This window comes from Poecilia mexicana, unplaced genomic scaffold (assembly GCF_051168715.1).
Source record: "Poecilia mexicana isolate PSO_F unplaced genomic scaffold, ASM5116871v1 scaffold_4, whole genome shotgun sequence".
Taxonomy (NCBI): domain Eukaryota; kingdom Metazoa; phylum Chordata; class Actinopteri; order Cyprinodontiformes; family Poeciliidae; genus Poecilia; species Poecilia mexicana.
Window position 1 is genome coordinate 1447755 of NW_028263373.1, and position 14563 is coordinate 1462317.

At 37.0% G+C, this 14563-nt stretch overlaps 1 protein-coding gene across 1 annotated transcript; it reads left to right on the plus strand.

Annotated features, from left to right (window-relative positions):
• Nucleotides 1-11: 11 nt before the first annotated feature.
• LOC106907135 (uncharacterized) lies at nucleotides 12-14161 on the plus strand. The gene is made up of 10 exons (XM_088004708.1): nucleotides 12-852; nucleotides 943-1081; nucleotides 3044-3174; nucleotides 4126-4224; nucleotides 6640-6771; nucleotides 7609-7698; nucleotides 7781-7828; nucleotides 8364-8426; nucleotides 8688-8778; nucleotides 13112-14161. Exons 1-10 carry the CDS (start codon nucleotides 838-840, stop codon nucleotides 13822-13824), a joined length of 1521 nt encoding a protein of 506 aa, XP_087860834.1. The 5' UTR covers nucleotides 12-837; the 3' UTR covers nucleotides 13825-14161.
• Nucleotides 14162-14563: the final 402 nt, after the last annotated feature.

Consider the following 14563-nt stretch of genomic DNA (forward strand, 5'->3'; position numbering starts at 1 on the left):
TAGACTTTTTACCAAATACTTTCATACTCTTACTTGAGTAATTCCCTGGACGACTACTTTTTACTTTCCCTTGAGTAAAGATGTTGATGTAGTTCTACTCTCACTTGAGTGTAATTTTTGGCTACTCTACCACCTCTGGTTATCAGTTAGATAGGAACGAGGTCAGAGCTAGTTATAAGCTTGTGGCTTGTTTGTTGTTGTTATAGCAGCTCCATAGCCCATGCCTACCAAGATGGCTGTCGGCTACAAAGTTCCCAGAAGAGTGACGTCACATGAGAACTATAAAGCAACATGTGTGATTTAAAAAAAAAAACTTCTTGAAGATGTAAAAGTGACACTTAACAGTTTTAATAATGGCCCAAGCTGACACTGGAACTATATTAATTGCTTTTGGTTTATCCGAGACTCTGAATTACATCATAAAATGCTTTCTCTTCATGTGTTTATTATATATTAACCTCAATGTTCACCTTACATAACTCAACATCATATAAAAATAAAACACAGTCTGTAGATAGTTGTTTCTTTTTATTATTATTATTATTGTAAGTATTTTGCAGATGCTCCAATCTTTTTGGTTTGTTTTTTTTCTGGTTGTAATTGGTTTATTTTAGGAAAATGCCACCAAAGAGCCGGTCGTTGAGGGAAATGCATGACCTTAGGTGCACCATTGAGGGAGATCCTCCCTGTTGCTGCCTCTTCGTTCTGCTAAAAACGTTCCCATGCATGTGGGCCTCCCAGCGGATGTTAATATATCACCAGTGAGTCTGCAGCCTGACCTTTGACCCCCAGCGGCTTTGTCAGTGGGACAGGCCAGGCAGCTGGGTCAAAGTGAAAATGGATTCCCTGCAGGTGAGTCAAAGCAGGCACTCTCCTCTGCATCCACAAACATTTTCAGGGTTTTTTTGCATCTTGATGGTGAGAAGTTTCTATTTTTGGCAGGAAAAACATCTGAAAGCTTCCAGGTTTTTGCAGAATCTTAAGGAAACAAACATTGTGACCGAGACAGTTCAAACGGCCGGGAGCTGTCTCGCACAGGGCCAAGAGGCTGTCAGAAGCTGGCCACCGTACTTGACAAGAGGTATGAGAGTTTAGGTTGAAGTTTAGTCTCAGGAGAACGTCAGACGAGGCAAAGGACGTGTTGCTATATTTGTAGTTTAAGGGATGGCGCTGTACAGATCCAGGATGGAAACCAGGGTAGAAAAGTTTAAAACACACATTTTAAACTGTAGCATTTAGTTTTATTTTGTAGTGACTTTTTATCTGTCAGTTAGTTTTAATTAGTTTTTAGAGCGTCTTTGCTTGTTTTTATTAGTTTTTACTAGCAGAGTTTGGTAGCAACTAGTTACATTTACTCAGTAAAATTTACTTGAATTACGTTTTTGAAAAAAAAAATTCTTTTAGGAGAATTTTTACTATGCTGTTCTTTTTATTTTTACTTGAATAATTTTAGTATGAAGTATCTCTACTCTTATTTGAGTAAAATTTCTGGATTATTTACCCACTGAATGAAAAAAACATGTTTTAATTCACCAGACACACACCTGCAGTTTTTGTTAAAGTTTTATAAGTTTTTTATAGAAAGAAACTGATTTGGAAACATGTTTCTTTTGCCTGATTTTGTTATTAATATAAATTATTTTCATTTTGTTCTTTAAAATACCAAAATTTCCATTTTACTTTATATTTTGGTCCGTCTGATGATATAATTTTTAAATATCAAAGGATTGATAATTTGATTAGTTACTCAGTACTTGAATAGACTTTTTACCAAATATATTTTTACTCTTACTTGAGTAACTTCTTGGTCATCTACTTTTTACTTTTACTTAATATCTTAATATGTTGAACTAGTGCTGCTGCTCTTACTTTAATACAGTTTCTGAGTATTCTGCCCTCCTCTGATTAGTTAAATATTTAGTTTTTATTAGTTGTGTTAGTAGTTTCATATTTTTCATACTTTGTTTCATTATAAGTGCAGAACTTTTAAAAAGTCATAGTGCTATGATTATGTATATAACGATTGGGTAATGGATGCTCAACAGAAAACATCATTTTTTTAAAAAGTATTATGTTGAACAACCAGCTGATTGGCGTTTGCTGTCGCCATTTTGCGGATTAGCATTAGCGCCGCCAGGAAGATTATGAACTGCCGTAATTTGTCGACAGCTGACGTGAACTCTTCACATCAGTTCGAACGGCTAATAAATATATTCATAAACACGAAAACGAAGGATATTACAGCTATGATTTCGGTCTGTTTTAGTTAGTTTTATAAACGCTCATATGGTTCCAGTTAGCTATCGTTTTTCTCCGTTAATTATCGTTTTTATTTATTTCCAGTAACGGAAACGTCTTCTCGGTTTTCGTTATGTGGTTAGTTTTAGCTAAAGTAAGTTTGACGGAGATCTGAGGCTTTAACTGGTTAGAGTGAACAAAGACGTCCTAAACATGGCGGCGCTGAGTTTTGTTTTCCTGATGGGAAGCAGGTAGGACTTCTTCTACTCTGTCCTTTCCTTTGTGTACTTCTGGAAGTCTTCCAGCCGTTTTAGAAACATCACAAACACACACTGGAAACTATTTAAACTATTTTGTATAGAGGAAGCTTTTTACGCCGAGCTGATTAATGTCTGTTTGGTGAGTGAGTCGTCCCGCTAAGCCTGGGATATTCTCCACTTTTGGTCAATAAAAGGAAAGAAAATCGGCTCCTGATAAGTTAACGATTACAAGGAAATTATGTTTTTATGAGGATATATAAAAAATGCACCTGAAGTAGTCACTTTGAGACATGCTGAGGTAAGCGCTATAAAAAGTTAATGAGAATCTGATGATTTGACAAGTTTTTGTCTGTAAAATGAGCAACAAATGTGTGGGAAAATGAAAAATATGTTCATATTTCATATTAACAAATAAAAAAACTCAACAAAATCATATTTGAGGTTAGATTTTACTGCACATTTCAAAGCTGAAACTTTTTACTGCTCCTGCAGCTCTTTGTTGTCTCGTTTCTGCTGATGGTTTTGTTTTTGGTTGTGATTTTCAGGACCGGTTCTGGACACCAGGTCCCGGTACGAAGGGGACGGGGTCCGTTACAAGGCCAAGCTGATCGGCATGGACCCGGTGCCGGACTCACAGGGAGAGAAGATGCTGCTGGACTCCATGATGAAACTGAAGGTAATCTGTTAAAAGCACGTAAATTAATCTGTTATTTCTCTCACACTTCATTTAAACAACAGAAAATAACATTGAAAAAGTAGATGAATAAAACTGGTATCAGCTGGACCTGGAATTAGTATTTTTTATTTTACTTTGTGCTATAAAAGTGGTTTTAATAGGAAGTTATGAAATGTTGAGTCAGCTGCTTTGTGACTTTTGGTCCGTCCTAACAGCTGCCGCCCTCCTTCAGTCAATTAGAGCTTCCTGAGTCTAGGGGGCGCTAGTGAGAAACAAACATGTCACCTCTGTTTTATGCTGATTTGTCTTGGAAATGAACAATGGAGTGTTTTGTTCTCAGTCCTTAAAATATAATATAATATAATTAGTATAATATTAATATATTTACATATTAAATAATATGTAAATATAATATTTTATAGTATTTATAGAATGTAATATTTTATAAATTACATAATACAAAATATAATTTATGTGATATGAATATGTTATTATATATAATATAATATACATATATAGTTTTACATGCATTTATTTAATGTGGTTCTGTGTGATGAAAAGCTGCACCATTATAAACAGGGGAACAAAACAATAGGAAAATTAAACTGTTTAGGAAGCCAGAACTGAAACGATTTTAGGCTAAATAATGTAGAAATAAACACACAAAACATAAAAAATATAAAGTCACACAAAATAATAGATAGTTTATCAGCAGAAATCTATATTTTTGGGGTTTGTTGCACTTTTAGTGAATTTAGGAGCATGAAATATTTCATTAAATCATCAAAAATGATATTAAATTATATCTATACAGTTGAAAAGACCAGCACAAGCATTTCATTTGATCAAACATTAACATGTTCAATAACACAAAACCTTCACATCATGACTCTTCTATGCTTTCCTGTATTTCTGATCAGTTTTCCTGTGTGATTATTTTCCTGTTTGAAGGGATTTGAAGTTTCAGCGAGGAAACAGGGTCAACACAAAATGAGGATCTGGCTGAAAATTTCCTCCAGTGGCTTAAAGATTTTGGATGAGCGGACCGGGGTGAGTCAGCCAGTTCAGCAGCTACGTAACAACATGTTCCGCTTTTCCTCCTCACAGTTTGATCAAAAGTTCTCACAGGCCATTTGGACCGATATTGATATCCGATATTAATATCACTGTTATGGCTGATAACCGATATTATGTATATCTCACTACAGTTTTGACACGTTTGGGGAAAAAAACCTGACAAGAAACAGACAAAATAAATATCAGTTGTATGTGTTGAACCAGTTTTATTTATCAACATGTCAAAAAATGACTAATGTCAGCCAATAATATATGGTGCCGATAATATTGTGCATTCCTTTCAAATTGTACAAATTTATTCTCAGTTATGAAAACAGAATTTTGGGTCACTTTCTTTCAAAATGTTTGCTACATTTAGCTGTTTAATAAATTAAATAAAAGCTGAGTAGAGCAAAGTCAGAATTTCAGTAAGAGTATCTGGATAAACTTATTATAAAAGTTATAAAAGACGAATATTTTATGTTGGACTTAACATTTTCCACTGTAAGAAAATTATGTCAGGAATAATTTTATCCTGATTAGTAAATGAAAAGACTCCATCTGGATCATTTGTATCTGAATTTCTATGATTCTTGGAGGCCAGACAAAATCATTCCAAGTACCACAAATGGCCCACGAGCCACACTTTGGACACCCCTGGGTGAAATATTTGATGCAAATCAGACAGATGGCACACAAATGCTTTGGAGAGTAAAAATGACATCACCTCCTTTTTCAGTGTTTTCAGTCCGGTGATAATATTCAGACTGCAGTAGGGCTGAAACGATTCCTCGAATGATTCGAGTACCTCGATTACTAAAATTCCTCGAGGAAAATTTACCTGCCTCGAAGCTTCGTTAATTTATGTTTTATTAGTTAGCGCACCGTGTTCCGGCCGGGACTTCATTTGCGTTGCGCGGAGCTCTCACTTCCGCCTCTGAGTTGTTGACAAAAGCTAAGTCTCAGCGGCATAAAGTCCAATCTTCAAGATTGGCCCGTGGAGATTTTATGGATTGATGATAATGCCCGACTTTTTATCGTTTTTGGGGAACCAATAAGCATCCTTAAAATGACTGGGGGAATGCCTGGAGTACTGCAGCATTTCTCCTCCGGGGCTGCTGGTTGAAAGCGAACGGCGGGAAGAGCGCTGAGGTGAGCGGATAGCCTGAACAGGGCGGGCGGCTGAGTAGCTGATGCTTACCGTGTAAATGTAGCTTTACCGACGAACCGCACAATTCATATCCCGGTCTGAAGAAACGGGTGGCGGAGCGCATCGTACATGGCTGGTAGATGAGTTTCTGAGTGTGACCAGTGAAGGTGTCGTAAATATCCCGTATTGCTTCCCCCCGTGTTCGTCCCCCGGTCTAACGGTTCGTCAGTCCGCTGGTCTATTTCCTCCCCTCCACCCCATGTTCGTTCATTCGCCCTCTCCTCCCACTCCAGGCGGCATTTCCCGTATTTTCAAACCCAAAGCGTGACAGGTTAGGTGGCAAGGTGAGTTTAATTAATCTATTAAACTCACTGAAGATGAATACATAAACTAAAAGCTGGATTGTAGACATTTTTTATAAGCACATTTGTGAGCCTGCCTCTTTGTTATTAAATTCAATATAATTTCAGATTTTTCTATAACTTTTCTTCTGGTTAACTTAGAAAGTGAGCTATTATTGTTACAGGTTAGTTTTCTAAACTACAAAAAAGCAACTGTTAGGGATGCTCAAATATGAAAAATTGGACTGATATTGATATCTGATAGTAACACCGGTATTATGCCAGATTTACCAATATTTCATTTTATAATTTTTTTTTATCCGATTACTCGATTAATCGTAAGAATAATCGATAGATTACTCGATTACTAAAATATTCGTTTACAACAGCCCTAGACTGCAGTGAACAAAGATCTGCTTTCAAGGCAAATTTATTGCATCTTATTGGATTTTTCTCCTTACTGTTGGCTTCAGACCAACAATAAGTGATCAAGTAAAGAGACGGAAACCAAGCATTTGACCTGCACTGCAAAAACACAAACGTAGCTTTGGTCTTGCTTCTAGTGCAACTATCTGAGTATGCTTGAAATGAGAGAAAACTAACTTAAAGTAACTTTACAAGTAATTTTCCAATAAGAGAAATAATCTGCCACTTTTTCACCAGTACTAAATAATTATTTTCTTAAAACAAGTTCATTTTTATTGTTGTACTTGTAAGTTAGTTTTCTCTTACTTTCTCTAGAACCCAGACCAAACTTGCTTGGTAAGGTTTTGTGCTTTTGCAGTGCAGCTAAAGTTTAACCAGCGACCCGTCTTATCAGCTCTGATGTTTTCTTGTATAAACTGGAACTTCCTGGTCACTGTAAGTAGTTTTGGAGCCGAACTTGTTTCTGATGTTCTGTCTTTGTTTTGTTCTCAGATTGTTCTTCATGACCACGACAGATCCAGGATCAGCTCTGTGACTAAAGACAAGTCGGACCCCCGAGCGCTGGCCTACATCTACAGACACGAAGACGCGTACATCCTGTTCTACATCAAGGCGGGACACCAGGTGACGCCTCGCAGCCCTGCAGAGGATCATGTGACCAAGTCTCATCGCTCTGGAAGATTTACACACTTTGCCACAAAACCATGATGTCGTTTGAAGGAGCATAAGCAATAAGATCATATAAAATAGTTTCACTCGTTTAAATATTTTAATTGACAATTCCAGTGTCTGTAGTTAATTATAACTAATAGCATTTTAATTGACAAAATAAGTAACATTTTCAATTCAAAGACCTCTTTTTGCTGCTAAATTATTGAATAAATAGATATAATATAACATAATATATTTGAATTAATTATATTTAGTGATTGACTTCTTTCAGTTTTGTAATTGAATTTATTGCAAGATCTGTAATTAATTCAATTTTAAACAAAAACTTAATATCAACAAAAAAGCACAATTCCAATTCAAAGACCAATTTCTGCTAATTCTTTTTAAATAAATAGACATATAAAGTCAACAACAAAGATATTTATTATTGTTAATCTTTTATTTACCAATTAGAGCTCCGGCTCCAGTTTTATGCTGAGTTCTTGCAAATTATCCTTGATTTTCGTACTTGAACCATATCATTTATCATGTATTATATTATCTATTTGAAATAATTATATGGGACATAATTACTTTTTTAATTGGGTTAATTGCAGGGTGTGTAACTAATTAATGAAATTTAAAACAAAAACTGTGTATCTACAAAAAGAAATCGGTTAAAAGACGAAGTAGGCTTGGAATAATCTGAATAATCGGAATGGGGTCGTGAAAAGGTCAGAATGAGTCGCATGTGGGGAAAAGAAGAGATCTTGTTTTGGGTTGTGATTTTATCTACTTTATCGGTTGCAGGCGGATCCAATAATTTTGGACATCATGGAGGTTTGTCGGCGTGTGGAGCAACAGGAGGCTCCTCATCAACACCAGCCTACGGCAAGCCAAGTCAGACATAATACAGTTTACATCCGTTATCAGTCTGTTTCTGGTTGTTCGCTTATTACTGGGATCTCTTTGTTGTTTTCAGAATATTTCTTTAGTGACTCTGACTGACAGTCTGGCTTCTCCAGAGACGGTAAATAAGCGTTTTCAGAATTATAGTAAATGATTAATCTACCGATTAGTAGAGCCTTTTTGTATACAATATTAGAAATATATTAAAAGATTCAAATGACAATTAATTCAATTACTTTTTAAAAATAAAAGCATAAAAATGTTATTTCCAGAAATGCAAGGACAGCATTCCTTTAGCGAACGCTTGATTATTTGTAGCAAAGGATGAAACTGCAGCCGAAAAACACCGTCTACTAATATGTTGATTAATAAAAAGTTTTGTTTTAGTTTGTTTTATGGAAACCAGGTAAAGCTAAAAATGACAATTAAGGATTTCTGGTTATATTTAAAGATAAAGAAGATTTTTCATCTTAAATGCAAAACGTACATGTTTTTGTACAGTTTTGGTTTAATTACTGCTGTATGTTGCAAATGGCATTTATTTGAGTCTATTCTACAGTTGATGATTAATCGATTACTAAATTAGTTGTCGACTATTTCAACAATCGATTAATCGTGATTGATTCGATTAATTGCTTCAGCCTCTTTTGTTTCAGGGAGCAGCTCTGGAGAATGTGTTTAGTCCTCCACCTCAATCATCATCAGGACCAATAAAGCAGGTGCATAAAACACAAGACACATGATGTGACGTTCAGGGAATCGGCAACAGCAGCAAAAAAAAAAAACACTTTTAACAAAAACAAAAAAAATTATTATGATTTTTTTCTGGGTTTTAGATTTTTTGCATAAATAAAAAATCTCTGAACTGAGAAACTATCAGCTAACTGTTTGTCAGAGTAACATATGTGCAGTGAGAATAGATCACATCCTGCCTCATATTAAATAAAACAAACTGTTTTTTCTTGTTTTTCTGTCAGCAGACGTCTTCCAGTAATGAACTGTTGGAGATATTTTCTCCGCCCCTGACAGATCCTCTGCCTCCCAACAACATCCCACCTGTCAGCCAGCCAGGTGAGTCAGAACCCAGGGTGTCCAACCTGTGGCCCAGGGCCTTTTGTAGCCCTTGGAACAATTTTGTGTGGCCCCCACCTGCAGTTGAATAATGGTACAAATTTGGCCCTCAAGTGTAAACTTTAGTTTTTTAGGATAGGAATTTCAGTTACACATTTAATTGAATTTTTCGTTAACAGAGAGTGTTAGGCACACAGTATTTTCATGTTGTATTTTAATTTCATGGCAAGTAAATTAAAAATTTTCACTCAAAAGAAAAACTAGAGCACATCAATAAAAATGGTTAATAGATGAAAGTTCTTATTTTGTTGCTGATTAAAACATTTTCTAGATCAAAAAAGGTGAATTCCAAAATTAACCAAAAGGTTCGGAAACTATCACCTTTTTATTAAGACAAAAATATATATTAAAAAAATAGCCACTTTGTTTCATTAAATTAAAGTCTGATTTTTTTTCAGTGCCCTTTTCCTGAGTACTGAGCCCATTAAAAAAAAAAATAATAATTTTGTGTTTTCAGTTGGAGAAACAAAATGGCCCCAGAGTCGTTTCCACTTTGGGATTCTGGTGTAAAAAGTTTAGAAAAAATCTGCCTTGACCTGTTTATGTAAAGGTAGCAGAGACTCATGCTGCAGGCATGAGGTGTAAAAATGTTTTAATTTTATGTGTCTGTGTGTTAAAGTCGACATCTTATGGTCGGTGGAGACTTTGGATTAAAAACCACTGAAGTCGACCCAACAGAACAGCAGGACGGATGGGATGTCGTCCTTTAACGTGAGGCGATTATTCGCCAAAGAGAAGAAACGCAGCAGCGGTTTTATTTAACCAAGACCTGACAGAGCATAAAACAAAGTCCAGGGAGATGACATAAAGCTGCACAAAGAAACCCAGGAGTTTACAAACCAGTCAAGAACAAAAACGTTTTTAGAAAACCTGAAGACATTTCTGAGGATTCAAATCACTCAGATTTGATCTGTTTGACATTCTGTAAGATTAATAAACACAAACTGTTGCTACTTCTCTGTTATGACAAAAAACCTTTAAACTGACAAAAGTAATGATAAATAAAAATTTACTGAAAATGAACCAATGAAAATCAGACATTGTTTTTAAATATGGTTCAACAGAATCATTGCAAAAAAGGAAACGGGACAAAAATATCGGCCTGCTAAGCTGAAGTTTGTCCTGTAATTAGCATTGTGCAGCGAGTGCGGAAAGTATTCAGACCCTTTAAACTTTCACTCTTTGTTTTACTGCAGCCGTTTGCTAAAATAAAAAAGTTAAGATTATTTCCCAACTTTATTAAGAATGTACGCTCAGCACCCCATCTTGACAGAAAATACCTGAAATGTAGAAATTTTAACAAATGTATTAAAAAAGAAAAACTGAAATATCACATGGGGATGAAATGGCTCTATGTAGATGATACGGCGTTCAAAAGTCATGGTTAATTTAATTTTGGTTAATTTAATTTTCTGTGGGATCAATAAAGCATTTTTGAAATTGAATTTGAGCTACTTATGACCAGAGTTGGTGAGATTAGCCTCATGCTAATGTTTATGTGTGTGACGTTGAAAATATAGTGAACTTTGACATGAGGAATAAGTGACATCTTCTTAATAATGAGTAAATTAATTAAATCTAAACAAAAATCACAGCTTCAGTCAGACGTAAATTAACAATTTGTAATAAAATGTCCTGGTAATTTAATCTGCCTTTCCATCCATTTCACTGCTTGATTCATCTATTCCAATAATCCCAGTGGAAGGGCTTTGTGGTGGTCTTTCACTGAACTTAATCTGAAATGGTTTAGTTTGAGCATCACTTCCCTAAATTATATTGAGTTTTACCACATTGTATCAAACAGCAGCAATAAGGAAGTGCCATCTGATGATGATGATGATGAAGAAGTGAGAAATGTGGCTCTGACTAACTGCGTTTCCAATAACCTGGAAACTTTTGGTTTAAGAAGCGGAGAATGATAAACGTCTGATTTTACATTTTTCTCTCAAATTTCCAGTTTAAAACACTTTTTTAATCCCAAAGGGAAATTAAATGTTAAAACGTGTCATTTCTTTGAAACTGTTGTATCAAAGATGACTGCTTAATCAGTAATGCCTGTCCTCCTGTCTGTCTGGGGTCTCCATGGCAACGCACTGTAGCACAGCAACAGCACCTTCCGGAACATTCCGAACATTAACAGCAGCCATTTACTATCACTTCTGATGGTTTGTCTCTTTAAACTAGCAGTACAGGAGCTGCTGTGAAATATCTTTGTCTGAACGTCGTCCCTTTGTGTTTTGGAAGCGTAAAATGCAGAGATGTATTGTTATTATTAGCTTGTTATGCTAGTTGTAGGTAGCGTCACACAAGAGGTGAACCTGGAGTAAGAATGCACTGAGTTCAAGTTCGACTTCTGAGACAAATTCAATTTCAGAAAAGCTCTGTTGATCTTACAAGCATTGTAATTCATATTAATTCAAATGAACGTAGCCTAAGAGCTAATCCACATGTAGCTGAATATCTGGGAAAATTAATAACATTTTTATGCATATTGACCTTTAATTCTACTAAAAGGTCAGACCAAAGTGGAGATTTGAGAAAACTCCATATTTAGGTTTACATGTGAGGAAACTTGGGATTTGGGTCCCGATCGTTGCAGTTTGCGACAAATAATATGCCAGTATATCCACATACTTGTTATTCCCAATCGACATCGTCTTGTATTTTTTAAATTTTATATTCTAATATGGTGTTTTAAACTAGTTTAACCCACACAGATGAACTTCGTGGCACCATATTTAACTCCTACCAGGAAGTTGTGGTTGTTTTGAAGCAGTCTGATTGGCTGACAGAGGTTTTAGCTTTGCTCTACACTGCCCCCTACGGGTTTGGCATATTTACTACAATGCTCTCAGCTGTATTTGTGTAGATTCATGTAAATGAAAACTTTTCTGAAATCTATCCCGTTTATACAATACTTTTTGAACGATTTGAAGGAAATCTCAGCTGGTCAGTGTTTGACTCTAAGCACATAGCATCACATGTAACTTGTAACACGTTTCCCTTGTCTCCTTCAAAATAAGACAAAAAGAACCACTTTTACTTTTTCTGTTAAAAGAGCAGCTTCTGTAAACTTTCTTATCTCGACACACTATTTTATAAATGGAGAAATAAAACAATAAAGCAAGTTTATTTTGGCAAGAAATATCATTATGAAGTAAAGTTGTAACTAATTCTTATTTTTGCTGGTCTAACTCAAATATTTAATCATGTTGCATTTCAAATGTTACCAATGAAATTTCATATCGGCAGTCTAAATGCCAAATAATATTTTATTCTCTGTAATTATTGTCTTTTTTTACAGATTTCAATTGTTCCTTATTTGTCTTTACTGCAGTTAAATCTGCTTAGCGTTGACTTTTACCAGCATTAACTGGTTAATGTGAATTTGTGAAGTACTCAAAAGATTAAGTAACATTTTTTAAAAATATTAGGTGTTCAGTTCAGACTAAATTGGTTTAGCACCCATGTTTGTAAAAGCCTTTTTTATTTTAATTGTCTGACTTGTGTAAGTCTGCAGAACGTCACTGCCGCCGGCTGCATTAGATGTAACACGTTGGCACAGAGGAAACATTTTTCCAAATACTTCACCGCACCATTTAAAAATAGCCCTGATACACAGTCTGATTTCTTTATTTTCTTTAATCTGTGCCAGTAATGTCAAACAGGAATGCTGCTTTTAGAAAAACAACCTCGCTATATAAAATGAAAAGCAGTGTGTGTTTATCATGCTGGCTGCTTCATGTCGGCTGTTTTGACTTAAACACAGGAGGAAACACAGGTTAGCATTTACTGCATTAGTTTAAATACAAACAATGGGATTATTTATAGTTATAGATTAGTGTGTTAGAAACGATCATCATTTATGAGCTTCAGCAAAAACAGAATCGGTGGATGAATAACAGGGAACCTTCTCCTCAGATCGTTAAAGAGGCAACGCAGCAACAACCAGAAATTATACACAGTGAGAATATCACTGCTTCAGCATATATTTAGTCAAGTAACAGAAGAAATGCTTCATAATAAAATTACTCAAGTGACAGGAAAGAGAACTGCTCAGTAAAAATAATCCTAAAAGTTACTCAAGTAAATGTAACCAGTTGTGTGAATCTTAATCTTATTTTCCGTTGCTGGGCAGCTGGACCGTCAGTCGCGTCGCTAAAGAAATATTTAAAAACTTATTTACCAATAAATGCTCAGGTTTTTGTTACCAAAGTGTTTCTGTTTTCAGCGGTTTTGCAGAGTAACGTTTAGATCTTTTCTTCTCCGTCAGAGTCTCCACATCCCGTCCTCTCCACCGCCCAGATCCTCTCCATGTTCCCCACCCAGCCACCAGGGGGCTCTCCGTACATCTCCCCACCAGTGTCTCCCAGTTCAATGCCCTGGAATCAGCAGGGGCTTACTGGAAACCAGTGGCCCACGATCCCAGCCGGGTCCCCGGTCCTACCCGGGCCCTCAGTCCTACCCGGGCCCTCGGTCCCAGCCGGGTCCCCGGTCCCAGGCGGGCCCCCGGTCCTACCCGGGCCCATGGTCTCAGCTGGGCCCTTGGTCCTACCCGGGCCCTCGGTCCCAGCCGGGCCCTTGGTCCTACCCGGGCCCTCGGTCCCAGCCGGGCCCTCGGTCCCAGCCGGGTCCCCGGTCCTAGCCGGGCCCCTGGTCCCAGCCGGGCCCTCGGTCCTAGCCGGGCCCCTGGTCCCAGCCGGGCCCTCGGTCCTACCCGGGCCCTCGGTCCCAGCCGGGTCCCCGGTCCTACCCGGGTCGTCAGTCCCAGCCGGGCCCTCGGTCCTACCCGGGCCCCTGGTCCCAGCCGGGCCCTCGGTCCCAGCCGGGTCCCTGGCCGCGGTTACAGCGCCCCCTGCTGCTGTGCTGCCTCCACCCGGGTTCATGATGACGGTGAACCCGGCCGTGCCGCCGTTAGTGAACGGATACCAGAACGCCTCACACCCCGCGTACCCTCCTGCTCTGGACAACAACCCACTGCTCTGATGAGCCGGCGAGGACCGAAACGGCTGAATTTATGTCTCCAGATATTTAGCTTGATTAATATTGGAGACGATTCAACACTTTAATGAACTACTACTAAATTAACACTTTCCATCTGGAAAACACAATTCCTTATAAAAAAATTAACTGAAAGTTATCAGAAAATGATTAATCTGTGATATAAAGAGATCATTTAATGCAAACCACATCTTGTATTCTACTTATTTTCTGTTTTTGCTGATTTTAAAACTCTATCACTGATATGTTTTTTCTTTAAATTCAGGATCAGAAAATGTTCTGTTTTGTGTTTAAAAAAATAAATTATGCCTGAGAAAACAGAGTTTTGCTGCTGTATCTTTAATTTATGATTCTTTTCTACTGCCGAGCTTTGGCAATTCCAAAAATACAAGAGCTGCAACTAATTATTCAGACAATTAATCAATTATGATAACAAATAATTGATTAATCAGATAGAAACTTTGCACTAAACCGTGCCTTCTGAGGAGTTCTGGGCAGAACATTAATGAACAAAAAAGGGGTTTTGGATCTAGAATGCTAAAAGTTTTGTAAATGTTTGGGTCAGTTACTGCTGTCAATTAGTCAACAACTAAATTAGCTGATTGTTATTTAAATAATGGCAGCCACAGCGCTAATAATACACTAACATATAGTACCTTTCATATTGTTTACTTCTGAGTAGTTTGCTTTTTTAGCAAATGGCATTTTTTCAGGCTTAACGATT